Source organism: Morchella sextelata (assembly GCF_020137385.1).
Source record: "Morchella sextelata strain SCLS chromosome Unknown scls_25, whole genome shotgun sequence".
Lineage (NCBI taxonomy): Eukaryota > Fungi > Ascomycota > Pezizomycetes > Pezizales > Morchellaceae > Morchella > Morchella sextelata.
The window spans coordinates 529,490-554,594 of NW_025408640.1; the positions used below are offsets into that span (position 1 = coordinate 529,490).

Here is a 25,105-nt window from a genome sequence, read left to right on the forward strand (position 1 = left end):
TGGGGAGGACGCGGAAATATGGTCAGCCATGCATGTGTACAACGCTCATTTATGATCCATCTGGCTAGAAAAGAATATCGCAGGAGTATCCTATCCCCTCGCGGCAGCCTACGATTTGTGGGAAATAGGGACTATAAGGGGAGACATAGACGGCGATAGATCACCTCACTTTGCGACGGAGGTACTCTTCATCCGGATATACCGATATCCTACAAGCCATGTGAGACATTGAAATTGAGAAGGTTATTCGTTGTTTCCGGATGATTCAAAGCATTTCAATTTACGACTTTAAATGATAGTGACCGATGCATACATGTAGTCAAACCCCACGGGGATTCAACATTTCAGTAGATGAAAGATTAAAGACTGGGCTTACTGAGGAGAATCAACTCGATAATCCAGGAATTCAACCCAGTTACCTGTTATAGAAAATAATGCGGTCTCACGAGGACAGATGCAAATTCTGTCTCGGCTGCCTGAATACAATGGTGTTTCCCGCCTAGGGATATATACGTGTCCTAAGTGTTCATCCATGACGACACATATCACCATACTGATATATATGTGTGTAATGGGAAATTTCAATCATGGATAGCCGTCATTCTCTGTCCACATCTCTTCCCTTCTTTCTTCCCTCCCTCCTTCCTTCTCTTTTCTTCCACCACCATTCTCTATCATCCATCAACCAAGACCTCTGTTTCTACTTCCATCAGAAGATTCTATCAAAATAATTCCATTTTATTTTAAATAGCCAGTCTCTGATTCACAAGATGTCGAATTCTACTAATAGTGGTCAAAATACCGCTGACATTTCCCATACTGAGCATATGCCAGAAGGAACATCCATTGTCAATCCGTCCGGATCTATCAATACAGTAAGTCTATCTCGTCAGCTGCTATTCAGACAAGAATGCTAACCTGATAGATTCAAACCGCTTCTGGGGATGCAATTCCATCTTCCGAACCCGGGGATCAGGCCCATCTCAGGCCCCGTAGAGTTGCCCCCGCTAACAGTATTGGACCTATGCTTGTTGGAAGCCATCTCGCTCCTGGAGCATTTGGTGACCTTCTTACCCCGCTCTTTGATCCCCAGCAGGCCAGCCAACAAGTAAATCCTGCCACTTCTACTGTCCCTGGTGATTTCCGCAACCTGCAGCGTCGCTTGGCCACTCTCCGAGAGGTACAAGCTGTGGCCCGTGTAGGTATCTCTTTTTCGCTGCTCACAACAACTGCTAACCTTCTAGATCTTTACAATTTCACCTCTCAGTTATGATGGGTGGGCCCCCGAAACTCAGCGTCGCGCTGCTTCAGGCGTATTGTCGGAGCTCCATGAAAGCGTGCAGAGGTGGAACCACTTCGATACCGCCGCTATGGTAACATTAGTCGATTCCATTCTTTGTAGAGCGAATTGCTAACAGGACATATCATGAAGGTGGGTGAGATTATGCGTGCTTCCAGTGATATTGAGGCCCTCAACTCGGCACTTCTCTCTATGAGAATGACAGGTGTAGCCGAATCTGTGAGTGTTAACGCGTTTGATCTTTGACTTCGAGCTTTGCTGATATATATGTTAAAGGTGCCCACCACCACGCAGATTAACAATGCGGTAAGCGCTGCGGCATTTCTGGATGCAATTGCATCAATGGCCATGGAGATTGGCGTGTTTGAAGAGGCGGCATATGTATGTTTCCCGTCTCTTTTCTAATTTCCTTTCGTTCATGTTGACTTTGTTCTGCTCATAAATACGGCTCCCTTCCTCCACCGTTTTGTCTCTCTTCTGTATAGAAACTCTTTCTTCCCCTCTGTCAACTATAATCCCTTCATTTTCACTGCTTCTTCCTGCTCGTATTCTATTTATTTCGGCATCTCCCTCAATATATACTTATATTCTCCAGCATGCCTATGATACAGTCATCCGGTTGGGTACTGTCGTTCGCGTTATCCCTGCCAATCCCCTCAACATTGCACAGGCTGTCGCTGCGATGGGCCCTGTTAATGTGACGACTTCCGCCATCCCCACCGCCCCCTCTGCTCTCGCTACACCTAGCGACCCACCCATCATGGCGCTCTCTGCCGTACAGCGTGCTGAACTCGACGAACTTCACGCAGCAATGGTAACAGTCTTGGATGCATCTGTTGGTCACTTCCATATCGTGCCTCCGACGCCAGCAAACTCCTTGTCTACGTTTTCCGCGCCCCAGTCCCCTCCGCCATCGGAGGCATCCTCGTCATCGAGCGACTCCTATTCATCGGCTCTGTCTGGCTCGCGTCCAAGTACTCCAGTCAACTCCATCGTGGATACTGACGCAGAGCTAATGGAAAGCCTTGAAGGCCTTCCTCAGATGGTCTGCGTGCTTGTTCTTGAACTTGTAGTCGAGCACAATTGGTGGTCCGAGGTTAGTGCTGAGATTGCTTGTACTCGCGCAGGGTATACTGAGTTGCGGGAATCGGAGCGTGAGGGTGGTAGTAGAACGAGGGCTAGAGAGGGCATTTGGGAACAGCAGGAGGAAGTTTTGAACCTTGCCAGGGATAGCGTACGCTGGGCCCAAGAGGAGCTCTTGAAGGAGGACGGCCAGGACCAGTGGGTCGGATGGCAAAGAGACTATTATATGAAGGCCATTTAAATCCTTCTACGCTCGTTGGGATCATCTCTTTTTTTTCGGTTGCTGATTATGGGACTTTCTGTTGTTGAAAAATCAATGGTTGGAACACATGCTGTCGGATCTGGGACTTATTAGTTAGCTAAAAGTCATTTTAATTGAAATACATTGCTGTAATACTGCAGAGCTTCTAGTAATCTGGCTTAGTTTGGGAACGCGTTTCTCCCATTTGTTCAGCGCCCCCGCCTTTCCTTGCACCGCTTTGCCCCGCCAACTGTTTAGTATCTCATAATATATACTTAACTAGCTTTTATTCCACTTGCATCAATTTCACCCTGCCCCGATAGCTCCAGCTGTTGCCCATACTACTCCGGAGTGGGGCTGCAATTCGAGCAGGAAGTGGCAAGCTCGAGAAGTTATAACTTTGGAAACTAGATATCACTCAACATAAGTTGGCACAATAGTACTTCATCTTCGCAGTAAATGCAAATATAGGCACCCCCGGATTCATTAACAAGTCCCCAGGGTGCCAGACAGAAACGGAATCTGTTATCCCTGCTGCTAATCTTGCCCGGAAGGTATATTTCCGCAACGTAGTTAATTAAAAGTTTGTGATGTGTTCAATTGAACGTGGTATATAAGGGATTATGTTCCACTACCTGGTGACGGGTCGTAAGGCCCATCTTATCTTATCCATCTTATCCCATCTTATCTTATCAAAATTGGCGACGTCAGGTGCCAACAAGTCGTATGACAAGCGAATGAGAGATGAACTAGCTGAAGATCATTTGCGGGACTCACATATCAAAATTTGATCGTTGGAATAGCCGGATAAGCTTGATTCCAATCCTTTTCTCAGGCGTATCATGTAAGTATTGAATCGCGTCGATGTAGCCGCGTAGAGCTTAAGCTTGCTATGAGATGAACCCATCGTGTGTTAGCAATATTAATTTGAGAGTTGATATGGTTTCAAAGAAAATCGAACGGGTCAAGAATTACCTATATAGGATACCAGAAATACATCTTAACACAGATTCCAAGGGTGTCCGTTGGCGCTCCGAACCTCCATCTCTGGAACGGAATTAGCCGTCTTTCAGGGAACGACCCTAGTCAGTCGGTGACCCCGGCAAACGTTTAAGCTAATGGTCTAGAGATACGGTTTCCTCTGCTCGCGGTAAGGACATCTGACTCTTTCCGAACCTCCAAATCCTTATCATCACTCAATTCCATCGCTGTATCCACAGAAAGACCACGTTCTCAGCGCCTCCGGTCGATTAAGCATTCCCGGAATATGTGCAGTTACCTCAGTATCCGTGTCGCGTCGCGAGACGATGATCTCCTACAAATGAACATTTAACATGTCTCGATTGCAGAAGAGACACGGGTCCGAGGGTGTACAGAGGCTCTACCGGTGCAAGCCCTCCCCGAAGTTACTTCTGGTACTGCGTTCCTTCAGACACCGAATGGGTTCTCGGAGATGGAGCATTGCGGATCCAGAGGACTCAACTCTAAGCCTGCGAATGAAATGCTGCTGGAAGCAATATTGAAGATTTAGCTCTCGCTATATTCTAGGTAAGGATAAGGTTGCTTCTTCTATTAGTAAGGTTGATTTTCATTATTTCGGGAATGGCTCACGTAGTCCCTCAAGAAACCTTCTCCCCCGCGTATTCCAATATCTCCATGACACCTGAAGTGACCTAGGAGTGTTAATATCATTTAGGGTATAACCAAGGATAATGTCAACATCGAAGGGAAGCCATTCGGTCAACCTTGACGCTCCAGCTTCTACGATAAGCGAGTTTCTCTTTTTGTGCGGAAAAGATGCCCCATGTTCAATGACCGGTATGGTCTTCAGTGGGGTAGTAGTCCAACGTATGCTCAGCCCAAAAGGTCTAGAGAAATGATGCTTTATCTCTGTATACTGAGGGCGCAGGGAACCCTCAGGACAGATGTATTCCACCCCCCAATCTCATCCTCCCCAATGGGTTGATGGAGTAACTTAGGCCTTTTCTTCCTGGATGCGTAGGTTTGCGACATCGAATTCTATATCTTCCACCCTCAAATATTCCCGCCTAGTTCCTGTTTCCGGAGGACTGCTTGACGATGTCACGGAGGATTTATCGTAACATAGTCTAAGCTCGGACAACTATAATTAGAGGTAAGATATAAAGTTCAGATAAGCTCGATGATCTACTCTGACTTGTCCCCACTACTAGAGTCTCCCATTGCGCAGTGAAATGCCTTTTTTGACCACCGCCACACCCCCCCCCCCCGGGGGCCTTTGCTCGTGATTCAGGGGACCTCCGGTCTCAGAGAGAGCTTACTCTAAACCACTTTGGCCAAGGTTGAATGGTGTTTTTATATGCATTGGGGCCGGGTATTCCTGGTATTGGCTAGGAAGAAATGTAGTTTTTTTTCTCATGCTGGGGAATACTCCTCCAGGCTTTTCTCTAAGAGACACCAAGCGGGGAATGGAAGTTCAGTATTCGCAATGGTACAAACTGGGATAAATTTCCACTTATCCCGAACCAGCCGTACGGCGAACACCCCCTAACTATACTAACTACTATATGGAGAGACCTATGTACCATCAAATCGGTATCACCACTGAATAATGTTGGCACCTGCTTCAGGGTGAAGTATTCCACCGACTGACAAATTCATTACCAGATTTGGTCAGAAAAAGGAATGTTCAGTACACATAAGTGGCTGGTTGTACAGGTTTGGATGTTCCCTTGTCCCAGTTTAACCATATCACCTATTGGTTTGAACTGTACCGTATAAATAAATACCCGTCTGAACTGCCTAAGCGTGGTCCCATTGCAAACACTAAGGATCTTACCGAAACAGAAGTCCAAGGGAGATAGCACTTGGAGTTTAATATTCAAAGTCAAGCAGAATTGATGCAAGATATTCAAAAAGCTACAGGGTGAGGAAATATGTTTCTTTATTGGTTGACAGAGAACGTTACTAGTGTCAAACTTTCCTAAACCCATTTTTCACCGCCTCCCTATCCACTCTTGGTGACCAACCTCATTCATCTTATTCCTCGAACTCCAACGGCACTAGCCATATTTGAAACATATCTGCTTTAATTGCAAGTCATCCATCTCCAACGAGCTGACATTTGTCTGTAAGGCGCTGACTTCCCCCATCGAGTCTCTCACCTGCTGCCTAAAATTCCGAATTTCCCCCCAAATATCATGCTGAACCTGCTGGCTCCATCTCTTGCTCTCCTCAGCGGCCCGAATGCTACTCAAATCGTTGTGTGCCAATTCGACGTCTTTAAACATGACGTTCATCCGGAGCTGGATATCACTGTGGAGCTTCCTGCGGGCTTCGACCTCCTCCCTCATCTCGCGGCCTTGATGCATCAGGCCCGCGGGAATATTGAAACCTAGTTTAATAAGAGCCTCATCGTTTCTCGCTTGCTTCACGTGGATATCTTCGAGCGAGCTTTTGAACTCAAGAATTTGGCTCTGAATGGCTTTTACTCGCCGAGCAGGGAGGTGAGCTTGCACTGCCGCTTCGACGGATGGGGCGGAAGGCTGGGAACACGACATTGTGGTCTGTTTAGCCTTGATATCTGGAGGCTGTGGTGCAGGTACGTTGACTGATTCAGATCTGATGTGAAGTGAAGATATTGTAAATATTCCGAGCTTGGGTGTGACAGTGACTTCGTAAGTACTTATGTGACCTTGAATGACAGACCACAAACGTCATTTGAGATGTGAGGTACGGATGTGATTTGTCCTTGGCTAATTATTCTAGATCTTGGTCTTGTCAACTCAATCCATTTTTCTGGTACCTGAAATGAGGCCACCACATCCACTCAGCACAGGATAGGTGCATTGCCTTCTCGCATCTGTGCAGTACCTTAAATATGAACAACCACATCATGCATGTAGCTGAGAGTGCTTGGATTGAGGTCAGTAGCAGAGGTAGCTTGCCTATGTATACCTTGCACTTATGGAGAGCTTGAACTACCGCACTTGACCTGCTCATATGAATGATGCTGGTATAGTGACTGGCGCTTTATTGCATATATGGCTCAATGCTCTGGTCCAAAGAAAGAGGGAGGGCAGTTGTATTTTACCGCCACAATGGATTTTTTGTTCGAGGATCCAGCCCAGAGGTTTCCTGAATCAACCTATATTATTACATATATGTTCTGGAAACCTCCGCCCGCTTTGCTTTCTTCCGAAATGTAGTTCTGTATCACCATACCCAGTACATCCTCTCCCAACAACAAGCAGTTTTTAGTCTCTCATGAAAGCGCGTTCTTACATGATTTGGATTTAGGTACTGCAGCCACATTCAAAACCTACGTGCAGAAAATTGTGAGAAGGCAAAAATAGAGGCAGAGGTCTGCAAAACAGTTATCGGAAACTAACTCGGGCTGGTGAGACGAGTAATGATTCAATGCTTTGCTTGAACTAAAATAAATAAGGTGCCATATCTCTGATACCTCTCAACGATACACTCCACTATCTAACGCTAACAGGAACATTAACAGGTTTTGCGTTCCCCATACTTTACCGCCTTTCTAAGATACATCAAGATGGGAGTGTACTAGCTCGAGAGGAAATGTTTACCATACACTGAAGGCCGGCGGTCTTCTAAAGTACAATGAACCGGTATACAAAGAATAACATAAGAAAACCACCTTCAAGCTGGGCTAGAGAATAATTGATCCGTATTTTTCCGGTATAATTATCATTGGCATTCTTACACGAAATGTTTAGCACCCCCCCACCCCCCCCGCCGCGGTACAGATCTCATGGACGGAGGGAAAGAGCCTCCCGTCTTCTCAAGGGCCACACAGCTCACGACGTGGTTCTAATCCCCGCATTAAGATAAACTCCACTGGATAAATAACTGGTTGGTATCGAGCTCGGGAGTGGCTTAATTAACTACTGAGATGATTATATAATATCCACCGCCGTAGAGGAATACCTGAACCGCCGGTAAGGGCATTTCTCAATGGAAAAAACACACTTTACTAATTATTTTCTCATTATATAGCGATTATGCGAAGAAATATCTTTATTGTCTAAAATGCCTCAACACCTCCGCGATCCACAGGACCCCGCTGTTAACCTCCCCTTCCACATGCACAAGGCGGCGCAACCGCCCTCTTCGTATGTCCAATCACCTTCAACCAGGCCGTCCGAACGACCTTGGTATAATTCTGGAGTCCCGCTATATTTTTATAATTAGAGCTCAACCTCGCCCGAATTTCCAAGAACAGACGAACGCGTTCTCTCTCTTCAGGATCTTCGCCTCGCCGATCCCCGCGGGCGCGTCGAACAAAACGGCGGTAATCCTTCTGCCCGAGGCACTCGCAAAAACGTATGTACGTCCGTTCGAGAGTTTTTATCGTTTGCCAGGCTTCGAAGGTTTCGGTTTCGAGATTCCGGAGCAAGCGGGCGATGGTAGCGATCTTTTTGCGTCTAGTGCGTTGGGCGGAGGTTGAGTATGACATGTCCTGGCGGAGCTTGTCAGTATGGTATCTCTAGCGAAGGGTGGAAATTACCGCAATGTTCCTGGGATAATTCAAATGTGGCTTCTGGAATGTCACTGAGGTGATGCAAGTTACCTTGGGTCGTGAAGCGGCGACTGACGAGGTTTAAATACCTTTCGTCCGACCATGTTTGTCATAAAGTCAAAAGAAGCTCCGGGTTTGACAAATAATTACGTGCTGGAATGGCAAGATTCCGCGGGGGGTCCGGTTGGACTGGTGGTGATCTCTCGCATAATAAATAGGACGTTAAAGGCAAGAAGATTATTAGGTAACTTAGCTGTCGTGTCTATTTATATCTTCCCCATATTTGAGTTCACACAATATTTAACTCCGCACACGTAGCTCATAGAAATTACAGTGATTATCGACCACCAACCACTTTGGAGTACGAGTGCTACCAGTACTACCGCCGTTCAACCCCAGCATACTTCTACGGCCACCTTGCCGCGGCAGTGGGGGAGTCGGGGGAGTCGGGGGAGTCGGGGGAGTCGGGGGAGTCGGGGGAGTCGGGGGAGTCGGGGGAGTCGGGGGAGTCGGGGGAGTCGGGGGAGTCGGGGGAGTCGGGGGAGTCGGGGGAGTCGGGGGAGTCCAGGGACCGTACAAGTGGTCGAAAAGGAATATTGTGAATTTCATCTCAGCAGCCGCAACGGTACCGGGAGAGAGCTATATGTACTTTTGGCGGTATAGAGATCTCGTCGCCCGGGGCTTCTAGCTAACGGACCAAGCTTGTTCTGATACAAGAAAAAAAACCGCGCCGACCACTAATTCAATAATGTCAAATCGCACCAACAATACCAACTATTTAACTTACCGGTTTGAACCTGTTATCACCTAAACCGTAGTGCTATTCCCTGGAATAGAAGTAATAATAAATTAACACTTGGAGCTTAAGTCTCTAGAAATGAGTCCGTAAAATAGGTGTTCGAGCTCACGAACAGTACTTGCATAAATGATTCGAGGCGTTTGTATAACCGGTTTTGAAGATTTATAAACCGTTTAGAACAATTTACTAAAAGGATGGGAACAACACGGACCGTTAGGTCACACGGTTCAGTAGAACCGGTTTGAACTGCAGAACTGGCAAACCACTGGAAGCTTCATTACCACAATGTTGCTGCCCAGGAGCAGCTGCCGTATACGGCCACTTACAATATCTTGCTCTTCGTCTATATTTAAATGGATATAGCCTGGCCTCCAAGCTCTCTCCTGGGGATGAATAGGAAATGATTGTTTAAGCCATATTGCATGGAGCGACTGATATACGCTTTACGAGATTCCTAATTACAGATAGGTGGATATTTCTGGATGATCTTTGCTGAAATATAAGCTCCAGTCTAGGATAGTAGGCGGATACCCGTCGTTACCGTCCACCTTCTGGGAAGTATGGAGATAGGACTTGCAGTTTAAAATTCAAAGTCAAGAAAGACCGATATCTGATATTAGATACACTGGACTCAAAATGATAGAACGATATTGAAATGAGCTTTTTATCCGTTCGCAGAGAACGTTACTACTGTGAACTCTCACTAACTGTACGGTTTCACGCCTCCTTATCTGCTCTCCGTCGCTTACTTCCGTCTCATGTATTCTTTGATTCCACCGTTGTCCTTAAGATCACCACCGCCTCCTTTATGTAGAGGATATCCACATTTATGATGTCAATTTACGCCCTTACCTCAAGTAACTCTCCCTTTATTAGATTTATTTCCTTCTTTAAATTCTTGATTTGCTCATTCTGATCCTCCTCTGTCCATTTAGCCCTCGCCTCAGCAGCCCTAATCCCACTCATCTCATTACCCACGAATTCAACTTCTTTATAAACAACGTTCAACCGGTGCGTAATCTCTTCACCGCGGTCCCAGTAGAGCTTGACCGCCTCGGTCATATCAAGACCTCCGTTCGTCAGGTCGGAGGGAAGATGTAGTCTTAAATTACAAAGATCGGCTTAGTATTTCTCGATATCCCTGTGAATAAGCTGGAACGCGGTGATAAACTCTCGCATTCGATCACAAATGTCTCTTTGCGTGATAGCCGGGGTATCTTGCGCCGCCGATTCGGCAGATGGGGTGGAGGCTTCGGCGGACGACATTCTGCGCTCTTTATTCTTGGTATCTGGTGACCGTGGTGGAGTTCGCTCAATTGAGATCTGATCAGAACTGAAGATAGTTTATAAATTCCAACCTTGGGCGGAGAGGTGGCTTCTTAACTACTTAGGTGGTCTTGAATGACAGACCAAAGACGCCCTTTGGGAAGTGAGGTACGGATGAGACGTGTCTTTACATCGCTCCTGTTGTTTTCGACTCATGCATCTATCCGGTGCCTGAAAGGTGGCCACTAGGCCTACTCAGTATAGGATACGCGCATTGCCTTCTCGCATCTATGCAGTACCTTAAATATTAAAAACCGCAGCATGCATGTAAGTAGCTAAAAGTACTTAAGTTGAAGTACATAACTATTAGAGGTAGCATGCCTATCCATACGTTCCTTGGAATTATAGAGAACCTGAACTACTGCACCGGACCACGCTCATATAAATGATGCTGGTATGTGATGGGTGCTTTATTGCATGGGTTTTTTACTTTAGCACAAGAAAAGAGGAAAGGCACAGTTACTTTTTACCTCCACAATAGATTGCTTGTTTGAGGATGCAGCCCAGAGGTTTCCTGAGTCAACCTTATCTAACTATGTTCTGGAGACTTCCACCCGCTTTGCTTTGTTCCGAAATGTAGCTCTTTATCACCATATTCCTGTACATACTCTCCTAACAACAAGCGGGGATTAATTTTCTGTCTCATCAAAGAGGGTTCTTACATGATTTGCATTTAGGTACCGGCCTTATTCTAATCCCATAAGCTACTGTGCGTATGAATAGATCTATATCACACAGGGATATGATACCGACTGCAACGACTATAAAGATATTACAAATGCGGATAAATATCTGAATTTCTTTGACTGTGAATTTGTGAGCTTCACATACTATACCTAAGAACAAGAAACCAACAAAGACCTATAAAGGGAGGTATTATATTACATTTAGCTGACTCAGGACCTTTCCTAATCACAGAGGGGAAAGGCAAGTTGCCATCAAAAGCTCACACTACCGTCACTACAAACTGGGAAAGGGAAATTTGCTACAACTCCGCCAATTATGTAATGTAAGTAAGATTCAAGGAGATAATTATACACATTTTAATGGCTTTATGTTTTGTTATTTAGACATACACAGATCTTGAATTTTATTTTTTCAGCGGTTATTGGTGGGCCAACCGATCTCTCTACTCCTTTTTTAGTTAGTTTTACTACTAGCAATTGTTCATCACTTCTACAGGGTTACAACTAGTCTCTTCCAAAAACAGCTTTAGCAGTGAACTGTCGACTATCCGATTTTTATTTGTTCCAGTTACACAAATTCCCATTCACTCCTTCACAATCCCCTAACCCTCCACGCTCTCCTCCGCCGCCATTTTCTCGCGGTCCTCCTCCTCCTTCTCCTTCTCCTTCCTAGCCTGGACGCCCTCGAGATAGCTGAGATAGGAGCAATTCAGGTCGAGAACCTTGCGGAGATACTCCTTCGTGAGCAGCAGATTCTGAAGCTCGATTGACCATGGCACCTCGAATGGCAGCGTATCGGTGGAGATGTCGTATCCGAGCTCGCTGAGTTGTCCTTGCACGGAATTCATCTCCGTGAGAGTTGTGAGGAGCTTGTCGTTGGTTTGGTGGATCCACAGTTTGAGCTCCTCGATATCGGCGGCGAGAGACCTCGCGGGGATTGGAGAAGGGGCGGAGGACATTCTTGCGAATTCCTCGTCGGTGATGGAGATGGACTCCGTGCTTTCTGTCATGATTCTCGAGCGTGACACCGGGTTGTTTCTGCCGTGTGGGATTTTTTTCGACGTTTTTGAAACGAATTTTCGCTTGGTTATTCGGACAGCTAATCAGATATAGATGAAAACGCCAAGCCTATATATATAACCACCTTTTTTGCAATGCGTGATTAACCAGGTGTCACTACATCACGTTTAGTGCTTGTGCATCAATCGACTTATAGGTTTATGGTTGTTGACAGGTTCTTTGAACCCGGTGGATTCACTCACGGGAAAAGCTAGAGTTTAATAATTTCACTTTGGTAATTGGCAGAGCACCACCGGCAGGTTCTTGAATGTGATTTTATGTCATTAATTTGAGAGCGGAATTAAAGAACGGTCAACATTTAAAGTCCGATAGGATTCTAGAAAGTCTTTGTATTGATTTGAACTGTATTGTAAATAGGGGGGAGAGCTGTTACGGCTCATGCATGAAGGCGGCCCACCCGCAAAGCTCCGTGGGTGAACCAGTTCATTCAAGAAGTATTGATTCTTACGGTTGAAAGTATTTGTGTCCTTGTGAGCCAGGTGTTCCCTCCTCACACAACGCAACCACTACTTGTAAAATTGACTAGACGTTCCACCCCTTAAACACCACAGTCTAAGTCCATGCGGGACAAGATACGGCGTACTCCTCCGGTGTCTGGTGGTTCATCTCTGCTGTGTAGGCTGTCACGGTCCAGTTTGGCTTCGTTCGTTATTACTTTACCGCTGACTTCGTTAGTGAACTGGGGTCACCCTGACTGAGCTGGGATATTCCGATATAGATCTCACTCCTTTCCTGGATGAACTAGTTTACTCACTAAACTTCGTGGAAAAACTTGGTTCATGGATGAGCGGTAACAGAGCCAGGACGCTCTCCTCATGGATTCGACGTTTTCAGATTACTCTCACTCACTATCATAGGTTATGCTCTGATGCGAATGTGGAGGAGTGATGATGATTGGATTGCTATGGTGCCGCAGCGTAGCTTTATACAGTTCGGAAAACGAGACAGATCTGCTTGACCTCTTTCAGCCACGTAAGGGCTGAACTGTGTGACACCACGTGTACCCGTTTACGTATAACCTGGACCGCAAAGTGCATGCTGTCTACATTTAGGTCTTGTGAGAGAAGGACAACCTGGCACCGTTCAGGCAGGACCAATATTATCTAGGCCATATTGAGACCTCGGAACCTGTATATAATCTACGTGGGGGTGTCGGGAATGAATAGGGAGTAGGCTAAAAATCGCACACGAATAATTGGAAATAGGAAGATTATGATATGACTCGGATAATAATGCCTGCTTTTTTTCTTCTTTTTTTTTTGTATCTAATACATTAATTGTATGCAGACCGTAGTCTATGACAATATCACACTGCCCCAGAACTTCCCAATCACTTCCTCCGCCTGTCACCCACTAAGAAAAGAAAGAAAAGAAAAGAAAATAAGATAAGATCATGAAATAACAGGCCAGTAGCTTGTTAATAATACTTGCTTTAAAACAAATGCAATCTAGGAGGACGTAGTATTGTGGTTTATAATTTGGCGTGATCACGAATATAATTCCGCTTGATATCTTGGTTTCTTCGGATACGACTGAATACTCTTCGGTCACCGATGTTCACCAACTTGCAGTGAAAAAACGCAATAAAAAATCTGATTTTTCTAACCTAGACAAATTGATCTTTATTCTTTACTCCTTATCTAGAACATGAAAAGCTGATTCTTTATTTGCAATTTCCTAACACCTTCACGTAAACAGAAAAGATTTGAACACGACGGCGGGATCTGTTTATTCGTGTCTGAGGCGTATTTCTCGTCACTAATCATCTACAAAACTATGTTAGTAAATCTATGGCACTAGAGATCTGGACATGTTATACTTGGAGGGACAGCACTTATGACAGCATACTTTCAACCCTGACCATGCCTTGTCAGTTACACAAGGACCATTTCAACGCCTAACAGGCGCTCTCCTCAGAACCCTCCTCATCTGCCCCGCCGTAGCGCTGGCGGCCAAAGCTTCACGCCCCAGCCTCTCCACCTCCCTAACCCTCTCCTCCTCCTCCTGCAACCTCGCCTCCTCCCTAACCCTATCCTCTTCCTGTAACCTTGCCTCCTCCCTAACCCTATCCTGCTCCTGCAACCTCGCCTCCTCCTTCTTCTGGGCATTCTTCAAAGCCTTATTGAAAAGCTTGACTATGAGCTTGTCCCTCTCAAGATAAAACTTGTAACGGGTCATATTGTTGATCTCATTGATGATGTCATTAGTCAGAGGGACAAGGGGATTGAGGCACTCCTTCTTCCAATCGTAGCCCAGCCCGACGAGCATGCTACGGGTGCTCGCGAGCTTTGGTTTGACGAGGTCGATGGACGACTTGTAGTTGGCGACGCCGCGCTCGTATTGGGCGATCAATGCGGCCGCGTAGGCGGGCGCAGTCATAAACTGAGGGCAACGATCGGCGGGGGTGCCGTGGCCAGGGGGTTGAGGAACCACGGGCTGGACACCAGCGGGATGGGCAGCAGCAGCAGGATGGACGGTAGCAGGCTGGACGGCAGCAGGCTGGACAGCAGCAGGTGCAGTGGGAGCGGCAGACATAGTAGTGGTGATGTGTAAGTTGGTTTAGTTCCAACTTCGACAGCAAAAGAGGTGAGAAACTTAGTGTGGTTGGGTTTATGCGTTGCTGACGTTATTGTGGGGAAGTGGGGTGCGTTCACGATATATATATGAGAAAAACGCTTTTGAAATTTGACAACTTCTTGGCATGCTTGCGTACCTTGGCATCCCTGAATACCCTGAATTCGCAACTTGCGTACATAACAGAACATGCCAATTGGCGGTAATATACACGTAGATCACCATGAAAAGTCTTCTGGCTGGGAGTATGGAATATGCGAGGAGCTTTCCGCTATGGAGTACTCGGAGTAGAGAAGAGAGACATGTATAAACCTGATTCTAAACAAAACACATGAAGTGAAACGAAGCTTAAAGGAAGAATACGAAAGAATCACGTTGCAGATGACAGGTGGCAGACCGGCTCTTACTCCTCTTCTACAATGTCATAATTCGAGACTAGCGCCTGAGCTAGACGTGAAAAGGGACAAATAATAACGCACCCCTAAGAAGCTTATTAAAAGCAAACTTCAAATTCTAAATCACAGATGAACAGCCCTAGGGACGATATTCCAATTCGACTAGAGTGTACGTTGTCGTGGAGACTATATGTAATTACAAGCGCAACTGTGTTATGACACGATTCAGCAGTGACGTGGCTAAACCGGGTCAATTAAGCGAACCTGTCCTGTTTTCGGGCCTGTATAAAACGAGACTCCGCAACCCAGACCAATACATCATCATCTCATCCATCATCGAGCTCGAGCATCACTCATTGATCAGGAACAGCCTGAAACCGTGCTCCGTACCGACGTCGCAATAAGCTTTCTTGGCAACGGCGGATATGTGTCATCTAGCCGTTTCTGTACATGTGTGTAACAACAACGATTGCTTGGCAGCAACGACAGGTCAACGATCGAGGTGCCGGAAACTGGGGGTGGCAACGTGGGTGTGCTAAATGTGGTTTTAGTAGAATTGCTAATGTGCTGCGTGAATATAGAGAACGGAATTTTTGCGGGATCATGGTTTGGGGTGTTTGGAAGATTACTTTGGAGTGTCTTAAAGTTATGGATGTGTTATGATGTGATGAATTTATAATATAATCATAAGATTCATTGGCCTATTGAAGAATATATTTTTTATTACGATACGGATACATTCTAAGATCCTACGCTCGCCCCAACCTTGGTTTTGCACGAAGCGAGGAAGCTTACGCTTTGTATCCCTGCGGCTAAACGGATAAATCTAGCCTCCCCTATAATACTTGGCTCAGAATGCAATACCTCATTTGGCGTCCACCTCGAGTCAGTGCACTATAACAGCCAACTATCAGCAACATCCTCCCTTATGCCTCTCTTCCTGAACACAACGTTCTTCTTGATCAGCGAGAAGAGGACAAAGAACTCACGCCTTCCTCACAGCCTTGTTCACCACTTTTAGGGTTGTTTCTTGAATGCGAAATACCTCGAGAGGAAACAGGATCAAGGAGCATTCACGCCTTCATAATATCGTTCACCTACTTCATACCTCACTCTCTCACGGCAGGAACTAGACCTTTATCCTCTTTTACTACCTTAACTACAACCAACTTTACAAACACACAATGTCCACCTCACCCTCCCTCTCCCCCTCTCCCACCCCCTCCACCACTACCACCACCACCGTCAGATCCCCCACCCTCTCCCCTCCACCCCCCTCTCCCGCCTCCACCTCTTCTGTACCCACCCCTTCCAACGCCGCAACCTCAACCTCTCTTTCCCCAACCTCCGCCACACCCCTCGCCCACCCTTCCACCTTCCACGAAATCCCCTACACCTCCCTCACAACCCCCGAACGCACGCTCATCACAACCCACGCACGCACCCTCCGCCTCACAACCGGCACCCGGCCCTCCCCCACCGCACTCGCAACATGGTTCGCACAGCACCACTCCGGCCGCCTCCCCGCCGCCTCCGCAATCACGCGCCTCACGGCCTCCAAGCCGCGAAAGCTCATCAGCGCCGAACTCAAGTCCCTTGCCTGGGGGTTCATCGTCGACGAAGTGCTCCGCAGCGGTAAACGGCCGGAGCTGGGCGAAGTTGTGGCGTGGCTGGCGGCGCGCGAGGGGCGTAGGAGGCGCAGGGTGGTGGTGAAGAGGGCTATGGAGGGGTGGGAGAGGGGGGTGATGGAGGGGTTGGAGGGGCTGAGTGATAGTGGGGGGGAGGGGGAAGAGGTGTTGTTGGGTCGTTTGGATAGGGGGGTGGTGGTGCCCGTGAGGGGGGAGATGAGGGGCTTGGTGGAGGAGAGGAGGAGGGCGGTGGTGGAGGGGGTGTTGAGGGGGGTGGAGGAGGGGTTGGAGGTGTGGTGTAGGGGGGCTGCTGGGATGGGGATGAGTGTGTGTGAGAGAGCGCTGAAGATGAAGGCGAGGGTGCTGCTGGCGGAGGTCGATAAAGGTAGGCCCCTATTAACCTATTTAAGGAAATTGAGGGAAATTCACTAATTGGCAGTAGATATGAAGTTTCCACCGGGATGGATCACACAGTGGCGAATGAAACACGGCATCCGCACCGCCGACGACATTTCCAATATGCCACCTCCAGCACTTCCTGGCCCTGCAGCTACGGTGTGTACAATCCATCACTGCCACAACTATCGTTTCCATCAATACTGACATAATCAAGGGCTCCACCCCTGCCGTTTCCACGGTTACCGCCGCCGCTCTTGAGGCCGAAACCCCCAACGCCGCTGTTGAGACTGATACGGCAGCCGCCGCTCTTGAAGACACGGCTACTCCCGCAACTATAGGCCTGAGCTTTCCGCAGGCCCCTGAGCTGTACAGTGATGTGGACGAGAGCTATAGGGTCTATCTCGACCTTATTCCGGAGCAGTTTAGGGGCGAGAAGAAGCCGCCGATTCCGGGGGATCGGGATCTGCCGATTTACCTAGATTAGGGGAGGTGCGTGAGTTCTCGTTTGTGTTTTTGTTTTCTTTTGATGGTTGGAGGTTGTTTTTCTGGCGCTTCTCTGTCTTCTTTTCCATTTCCTTTCGCTCTTTTTTTGCTGTATGGGTACTGGTTCGGACATTTGTAGGTACTTCATGAGGGCAGTTGGAAGGTTAGATGGAGGGGATAATAAACACACCGAACAATCAGTTAATTGCGAACGTTTTTGATGCTTCCGTGTTGGTTTTTAGATCTTTTGTACACGTGTATAACGATGCCATTAATACCAGGTAGTCAGAACAGGTGTCCACGTATGTCACTGTTTCGAGACAGTTTGCCCATAAGTAATAAAACGCGAAGTTGTCAGTTCATCCATTTACGCGGTTGTTTTAATAATCTCGAGCAGTGGAACATCTCCTGCCGTCATCGCCTGTCACTCGGCTCCCGAGTGATAGACTGTGCCGGAGTGATAGGAAGTGACGCAGGTCATTGCACTACATGGTTTCGAAGTGTTTAGTTTGATTAGAGCAGGTGTGAACGAGGCCATACAGTAGGAAGTGGTGGTTGGCAGAGCTCTTATTCTTCGTGGTTTTTTAATGCTTCAAGTAGAATGTGGACGGCTCTAGGAAAACAATCTTCTCGTTGGTCAAATTGTTGTTTATATCCATGGAGTTGAGGGTGAGATGGAATTCATATATCGAAAAACATAGATGAGAACAATGTGGCGATTCTGTATTTTCTTTACATAGCGGTTGGTGACGGGGTTGATGGAAAAGATCCCCCCTCAAGCAGTTTTATCAGGTGTTAACGGAATGTCCGGAGGTGCCAAATTCAGAGAGTTCTATAGACAAATTCCGTGTTCTTTCCTTCAAACAGAAACACGAGTACCTGTTCTGTTAGACACGGCGGTTGATTCTTTCACTCACACAACGCTGTCCTCTGGGTGCAAAATTTAAAACGCCGCGCTCGACCTGACCACCAACTCCTCTTCTTCCAACCTCACCTCCTCCACCAACATCCACAACGACATCTCTTACTCCTCCATACCCACCAGCTACACCTCAAATAACAACTACATAAAATCCCCTTGTTCTCTAAGATATTTTTGTATCTCCCTCCTCAATCTCTATTGCCTTATTACTCCCACTAACAAAAACCCAGTGACACAAATCACCGTTACACAACCATGAAGCGCCACGCCTCCCGCTCCCCCCCCGACCCCCCGCGGCGCTCCACCCGCATAAAACGAGTCCCCCCCGCCGGCCCCATCTCCATCGCCATCCCCGCCCCCCCGCGCCCACCGCCCATCCCCCGCCCCATCATCACCCACATCCCCACCGCCAACACCTCCTCCACCCCCAACCCCACCGACCCAAACGCACCCCCCACCACCAACCCCCAAACATACTACCTCCCCGCCACCGAAAAGTCCGACCTCTACACCTACTTCCGCGCCGACTACGCGCGCACGGGGTACCGCCCCACGCTCCCGCAGCTCGCCGCGTGGTTCGCATACACGCACTCCGGCCGCCGCCTGCCGCTGCCTGTCATTGCGGCGGTCGTCAACGGCGGCGGCGTCGTTGGGCGCAGCGCGAAGGTGGGGCAGAATATGGCGGCGAGGATACGGGACTGGGCGTTGGCGAGGAAGGAGGTGACGGGCTGCGTGCCCGGGGTGGGGGAGTGTATGTTGTGGATGCAGAGGGTGGGGATGGAGATGAGGGGGGATGTGGATGTGGGGGAGGTGCTTGGGGGGGTGGTGGATGAGGAGGAGGAGGATGAAGAGGAGGAGGAGGGGGGCGGGGGCGGGGAGGGGTGGGTGGTGTTGGATGGGTTGGTGGTTGATGGGGGTGTGGGGGAGAGGAGGGGGCAGAGGAGGAAACCTTGGGAGAGTGTTGAGGCGCAGGAGGAGGTGTGTGAAGAGGTCGAGTGGAAGAGCTGCTTGTCGCAGCCTGCGGCCAAGTGTGCGAGGCATGAAGCCAATATGAAGGCGCAAGGGCTGGAGAATACGACGGGTACCACGGGAGGGTGGAGAGACAGTGAGAGAGGGGAGAGCTGGGACGCGAACGAGGACACCACTGACGAGAGTGAGGAAAGCAGGGACGAGAGTGATAGTGAAGAGAGCTCTTCAGAGAGCGAACAGATCCGTTCCTCACGAAGGAACACACGCTTCTCTAGCAAGCAGACTGCCGCCCTCAGCAAGAGCTCCAGTCCCTCCACCAGGTGCCGTACATCTAGCACCCCCAGGAGAACCACCATAAGCAGATCCATCACCGCTTCCAGCCCTCTCAGAAGAAGCTCCAGAAGCGCATCCAAGACAACCTCAAGCCCTCTGAGAAGAACTACCAGAAGCAGATCCAACACCGCTTCCAACCCACCTACCAAACCAACCAGAGGCAAACCTTGTCCCAAACCAAAATCCGAACCTACCCCTTCCACCAGATCCACGACCTCGATATCCCACACCCCCTCACTCAAGCCTAGCGCCAAACCCGGCCCCAAACCGAAACCAAAGCCTCCGCCCTCCAATACCAGGTCCACAAAATCCAAATCCCTAGAACCAACAGGAAGGTATACCCTCCGCAGCGGACGCTCGGAGACGTTCGTCAGTAAATCGGACGACGAGAGCGGGGATGAGAACTCAGAACATGATGCCGATGATGAAGATGAAGATGAGAGTGAGGGTGAGGAGAGTGAGGAGGAGAGTAAGGAGAGTGAGCTGGAGAGTGATGGTTCGATGGAGGAGACCATTGTCTGTGCTCCGCCTCCTTCTTTGGTCCCTGGGCTAAGAAAAGAGGATTTGGCAAGTGAGGATGATGAGTCTGAGGATGAAGAAGACAGGTCGGAGGATGAAGAAGACAGTTCTGCGAATAAAGAAGGCACCTCTGAAGATGAATCTGAAGAACCAGAAGTACCTACAGCCGAACTTCCCTCCATTCCCGCGCGGGAGGAAATACACGATAACGACGAGGATAATTACATGGACGAGCTATCCAGCCCTCTCTTTGAGGCTTCGCATTCGCAGGAACAGCCTTACGTTTCCACACCTGATGTGGTTTTGAATAAGCCAGGCGAAGCCGAGGAGGTTGTGAAGGCTGTATCGAGTCCGCCTTCCGAGCCTACGCTTTCGGGGGAACGCTCCTATGTTGATGAGCCTGAAGATCATAGCAATACTCTCGAAACTTTCGAAACTGTCGCAGCTGGATATAATCCTCTTTTGGAGAGTGATATGGAGGCAGAGAGCTCTAGTGGTGCCGCAGTGCCTACCTCTACCAGCAAGCCAATTCAGGAGGTAGATGGTGGAGAGCACGCAGTAGAGACCACCGCGCGAGAGCTACTCTCCCCCGATGTGCAGCCGTTCATCGCAGAAACCCGGTACACCTCTCCGGCGCTGGATGAGGAGGGTGATACTACTATCACAGGCTCCCAGCCTGCGCCCACCTCCGTAGGACGGGATGGCGAAAATTACAGGATCGTCCTGGACTCTGAGGCCGACACTTCGGATATTGATATGGTCATGGATCTCGACAGAGACTCTAATGACGACCCTCCTACAGCTCCTGAATCCGTATCAGTTTCTGAGCCCACAACTCGCTCTGCGTCCCACCACCGAACCCCCACCACACCAATGGACTTTGTCTCCTCCCTCGACACTCTCACAGCCCCCTCCCTGCCACCGCACAGGATCGTACAAGACCTCAACCGCCGCGCCGACATGCTACACCAACGCCCCTCCTCCTCTGCTGTAGACATGCCAAAGATGCCCGTGTACCAAATGCTCCGGCAGCGGCAGCAGCCGTATGAGGAGGCCCAACAGAGGGACACACTGGAGAGACGGCGGCAGAAGGAAAGGGTGAGCGAGGAGGCGAGGGCGATGCTTGAGGAGTATAGAGAGCTGTGTGGGCGGGTGCCGGAAGATGAGGGGGGTATTATGACTACGGATAAACAAGTTCCACAGCTCGAGGCGGTGGCTGGTAGAGATGTCATCGATTTGCAGTCTGGGCCTAGAGAGCTCGTGATCCCCAGCAGCAGCAATATACAGCAAGCCCCCGTCACCGCCGGAACAGCTGCAGCACTGCAGACAGAAAACACACATCTCACACCCCACACCCCCCGCGCCGTACAAGAGCAGACCAGTCTCCAACCAGCCACCAACACCGAAGATGACGAATCCCAGGATCAAACACCATTCCGAAACTACGACGATGAAGACGAATGGAGCAGCCTCGGCGACACCACAGTCTCAGAGGGCGGGTGGTCCGTTTCTGACAACTCTCGTTTTGCTCCCATAATTTACGACACCACTACTACAGAAACCAAGCACTCCAGACTAAGCCAAGCCCACACTACCACCGCCGCCGACGACGACAACGATGACGATACCGATACCGACTGGGACATGCACGGCGACACCACCGTCTCCGAGGGCGGCTGGTCTGCCGCTGCACCTCCAGAGGAGGAGGCTACGGTGGTTGTGAGGCGCTGCCACGGCAGGGTTGTTATTGCCGCAGGCGATGGGGTCGCGGTGGAGGAAGGTATTGTGGAGGATCTGGAGGCGGAGATCGCGAGTGGGTTGTATGAGTATCGTGAGGGTAGTGATGATACAGAGATACCTGAGCGGGAGCAACATGCGGTCACAGAGGATAATCGCATGGTTGTTTATGCACGCCATACCAACGATCTCGACGGCAACGGCGGTGTGGACAGGGAAAATAGTGAAACGGTCTCAAAAGGTAGCCGTGCTACGGCTGGTGATGGTGAAGAGGAGCAGCATGAAGAAGACGAGTTGTTCTTCAGTTATGGTCCGCGTGCGGGGGATGACGGGGAGGAGGGGGATTGTGATGCTGTTCTAACGGATGCTGGTGAGTGTGTGGTTCGGAGACGGGGTGGCAGGGTGGAAATCACTGCGGGTGGAGACATCCCCGTAGACGCTGGAAATGATGGCAACAGTGTTAGTGCGGAGGTGATGGAGCTCTTCGAGACGGGAAATCAGATGCCGGCGCTGGTGGGGATGGAGAATTATCTTTCGGCGGATGAGGTTACGAGTGAGGAGGAGGATGTGCTTGGGGTTTGTGTTGCGGGGGAGAGAGAAAGTTCGGGCGTTAAAATTCCGATTCAAAAATCGGACACAAGCGTCAAGCCCGCTGAAGATATTTCGAACGAAAATAACGACGATACCACTGCCACAGGAGCACATCATACAGTGCACGAACTTGTCGATACCATATCAGAGGACGAGAGATCCATCATTATCGACCTGAGCGACTACATGCGCCCTTCACAGGAGGCGGAAGCCCTCTCGCCAGCCTTGTCCGGCATCGATCTCAACGCCGCAGAGGAGGACGTGGACGACACGATCACTGTCCCTCTAACTCAAGAGGGTGAGGATGCGGCTCGAAGAAGACCTCAGGGTTTCGAAAGCTCGATCCATGCCGATGTGCAGAGGTATCTTGAGACTTTTGACCCTACGGTGTCGTTGGATTTGGAGAGGGGTGGGTTGGGGCTGTCTGTGGGTGAGGGTGCTGTACCGGATGGGAGTGGAGTTGACACTGCTGAAAGCCCCGACGAAGACGAGGAAGAAGAGGAGGAGGGCGAGATTCCACAGAGGCCTAGGGGCAGAAAGCGGAAACGGGTCGTCCTGAGCTCCAGCGACTCCGAAAACAGCGACTCCCTCAACCCACCCAGAAAAGCCAACGCCGCCTTCGCTCCCGAGTCTAACTCCGAGGCCACCTCCCTCCCAAACCTCACCTGGAACCGCACCACCAACCGCCCCCACAACCCCTTCCAATCCCGCACCACAAACACAAACACCCTCCGGTACCTCCGCCGCTCGCTGCCCGCCTCCGTCCTCCCACGCCCACGCACGCCCACCACGGCATCAATAACACACGCCGCAACGCTCCTCGCCTTCTCGCCGCTGCACACCGACTTCCGCGACACGCCGCCACCGCCGAGCGCCTGTACGGTCGTCACGGAGGAGGTGATAAGGGAGCAGACGCCGGTGCCGGATGTCGTTGCCAGTGTGGGGCGCTGCACGAGTGATGGGAGGTACTCGAATGGGACGAGCCCGAAGCTCAGGAGGACGCCGGCGTATGGGAGGAGCCCGCCGGCGGATACAGGGGTGGGGTTGGATCGGAGGTTGTGGGCGTGGTATGAGAGTGTGGTGGGCGCGGGGGCAGGGACAGGGGAGAGGGGGGTGACGCAGAGGGCGTTGGAGGGGAAGGTGGCGGAGTTGGTGGGGGGTATGTTGTTTTTTCGTTCTTCGTTTTTTGGTTTCATGGGGATCCGGGCTAATGTCGTTTGTAGGAAGGCTTTTGCCGGAGGGGTGGCTGGCGGATTGGAAGGAGCGCTGTGGGGTGACAGCTGCGGTGGGGGTGAAGGGGTGTTTACCGGTATGTTTTCCGTTATTCTTTTAGGTCTGCGAGGTTGTACTAATCTGCGTTGTCGGGATTTAGGAGGATCCCATCTGTTTGGATGACGATGAGGACGAGTAACGTCTTCGAAATTGAAGCTTGCCTTTGGTATTAGTTTGGAATCTTTGCAAATGATCTTTGGAGGTGAAGAAATAGCCAACTCTGCATTGGAATGGTGTTCAGCGGTTTCGCAGGAGTCTTGGATATGGCGTTCCGGTTCTTTCAACTTCTTTGCGGGTTTCTGTGTCGATTTTAGAAATTTGGTTGTTATAGAAGTATACTGTAATAAGATACCATCTCCTTAGGCGTTAATGTCAAGCGTTTCTTCTTCTCACTTCTCCTTATTTGGATTTCGAGCATATTCGCGCGGGTTTATTTAATATTCGGTTTGGCAGCCTAGTATACGGCGTTATGGGGGTGTCATGGGCGGGGAAATGGGTTATAGACATTCTTGGATTCTCTTTTCACGAGTACTATATGTGGAGTTATAAGACGCGTGGCTCTGGGCTCAATGTCTTAGAAATTCGGCCACTTGAAGGTTGATACATCCAATTAGCTTCATGAATTATCACTCGGGGTTCTCCCGCCCGAATTGCCTCACAATAACACACGAACCTGTTTTCTGAAGCTTTCCTGGATCTAGATCCATTGTAAATTTGTAATTCGTTCGAGTTCGTGCCGCGTGGTGCGTTTCGAGATTGTAGTCTATCAAAGCTATTTTGGTCATAGATTATCACTCGTCTTCTCTCGGCGGGGCGCGTCTATGTCACATTGATCGTTTGTTTGCGGACCGGGCCGGGTCTACGACAGTGTTCGTTTGGAGAGTAAGAGTAAGAAAAAATGAAAATAAAAAGAGATTAATAGCTTAAAGAAACAAAAGAGAGCGAAAACTCATCCTAATTTTCCAAGTTCAACGATAGTTTTCCTATTTCTCTGTCTGTCTTCGGAAGACATTTGCGCGTGTTCATTTACTATTGGCTTTATCAATATAGTACACGGCGTTATGGGGGCGTCATGGGTGGGGAAATAATTTATAGAAATTCTTGGATTCTCTTTTGAGTACTGAAAGTATATGTGGAGTTATCGAAAGCTTGGTTCCGGGCTCAAAATCTTTGTAGTCCTGCCAGCTGGAACTTGACCTATGATTGAAGCAGCTTCATGGACTATCACTCCGGTTCTCCCCCCC

At 49.2% G+C, this 25,105-nt stretch overlaps 8 protein-coding genes across 8 annotated transcripts; 4 read left to right on the forward strand and 4 right to left on the reverse strand.

Moving 5' to 3' along the window:
- Positions 1-770: 770 nt before the first annotated feature.
- On the forward strand, positions 771-2,624 carry H6S33_008093 (uncharacterized protein; the record flags this gene model as incomplete). Its single annotated transcript, XM_044839441.1, has 7 exons — positions 771-875; positions 926-1,198; positions 1,245-1,373; positions 1,433-1,519; positions 1,577-1,681; positions 1,896-2,396; positions 2,454-2,624. The coding sequence occupies 7 exons, from the start codon at positions 771-773 to the stop codon at positions 2,622-2,624; spliced, it is 1,371 nt and encodes a 456-aa protein (XP_044688284.1).
- Positions 2,625-5,665: 3,041 nt separating this feature from the next.
- Positions 5,666-6,163, reverse strand: H6S33_008094 (uncharacterized protein; the record flags this gene model as incomplete). The annotated part of the gene is made up of 1 exon (XM_044839442.1): positions 5,666-6,163. The coding sequence occupies one exon, from the start codon at positions 6,161-6,163 to the stop codon at positions 5,666-5,668; it is 498 nt and encodes a 165-aa protein (XP_044688285.1).
- Positions 6,164-7,658: 1,495 nt separating this feature from the next.
- On the forward strand, positions 7,659-8,750 carry H6S33_008095 (uncharacterized protein; the record flags this gene model as incomplete). The annotated part of the gene is made up of 3 exons (XM_044839443.1): positions 7,659-7,741; positions 7,821-7,952; positions 8,483-8,750. The coding sequence occupies 3 exons, from the start codon at positions 7,659-7,661 to the stop codon at positions 8,748-8,750; spliced, it is 483 nt and encodes a 160-aa protein (XP_044688286.1).
- Positions 8,751-9,787: 1,037 nt separating this feature from the next.
- On the reverse strand, positions 9,788-10,213 carry H6S33_008096 (uncharacterized protein; the record flags this gene model as incomplete). The annotated part of the gene is made up of 2 exons (XM_044839444.1): positions 9,788-10,049; positions 10,119-10,213. 2 exons carry the CDS (start codon positions 10,211-10,213, stop codon positions 9,788-9,790), a joined length of 357 nt encoding a protein of 118 aa, XP_044688287.1.
- Positions 10,214-11,561: 1,348 nt separating this feature from the next.
- H6S33_008097 (uncharacterized protein) lies at positions 11,562-11,969 on the reverse strand (the record flags this gene model as incomplete). The annotated part of the gene is made up of 1 exon (XM_044839445.1): positions 11,562-11,969. One exon carries the CDS (start codon positions 11,967-11,969, stop codon positions 11,562-11,564), a length of 408 nt encoding a protein of 135 aa, XP_044688288.1.
- Positions 11,970-13,929: 1,960 nt separating this feature from the next.
- Positions 13,930-14,574, reverse strand: H6S33_008098 (uncharacterized protein; the record flags this gene model as incomplete). The annotated part of the gene is made up of 1 exon (XM_044839447.1): positions 13,930-14,574. One exon carries the CDS (start codon positions 14,572-14,574, stop codon positions 13,930-13,932), a length of 645 nt encoding a protein of 214 aa, XP_044688289.1.
- Positions 14,575-16,984: 2,410 nt separating this feature from the next.
- On the forward strand, positions 16,985-17,519 carry H6S33_008099 (uncharacterized protein; the record flags this gene model as incomplete). Its single annotated transcript, XM_044839448.1, has 3 exons — positions 16,985-17,021; positions 17,079-17,191; positions 17,250-17,519. The coding sequence occupies 3 exons, from the start codon at positions 16,985-16,987 to the stop codon at positions 17,517-17,519; spliced, it is 420 nt and encodes a 139-aa protein (XP_044688290.1).
- Positions 17,520-18,695: 1,176 nt separating this feature from the next.
- On the forward strand, positions 18,696-24,000 carry H6S33_008100 (uncharacterized protein; the record flags this gene model as incomplete). Its single annotated transcript, XM_044839449.1, has 3 exons — positions 18,696-23,748; positions 23,813-23,898; positions 23,962-24,000. 3 exons carry the CDS (start codon positions 18,696-18,698, stop codon positions 23,998-24,000), a joined length of 5,178 nt encoding a protein of 1,725 aa, XP_044688291.1.
- Between the last annotated feature and the right edge of the window lie 1,105 nt (positions 24,001-25,105).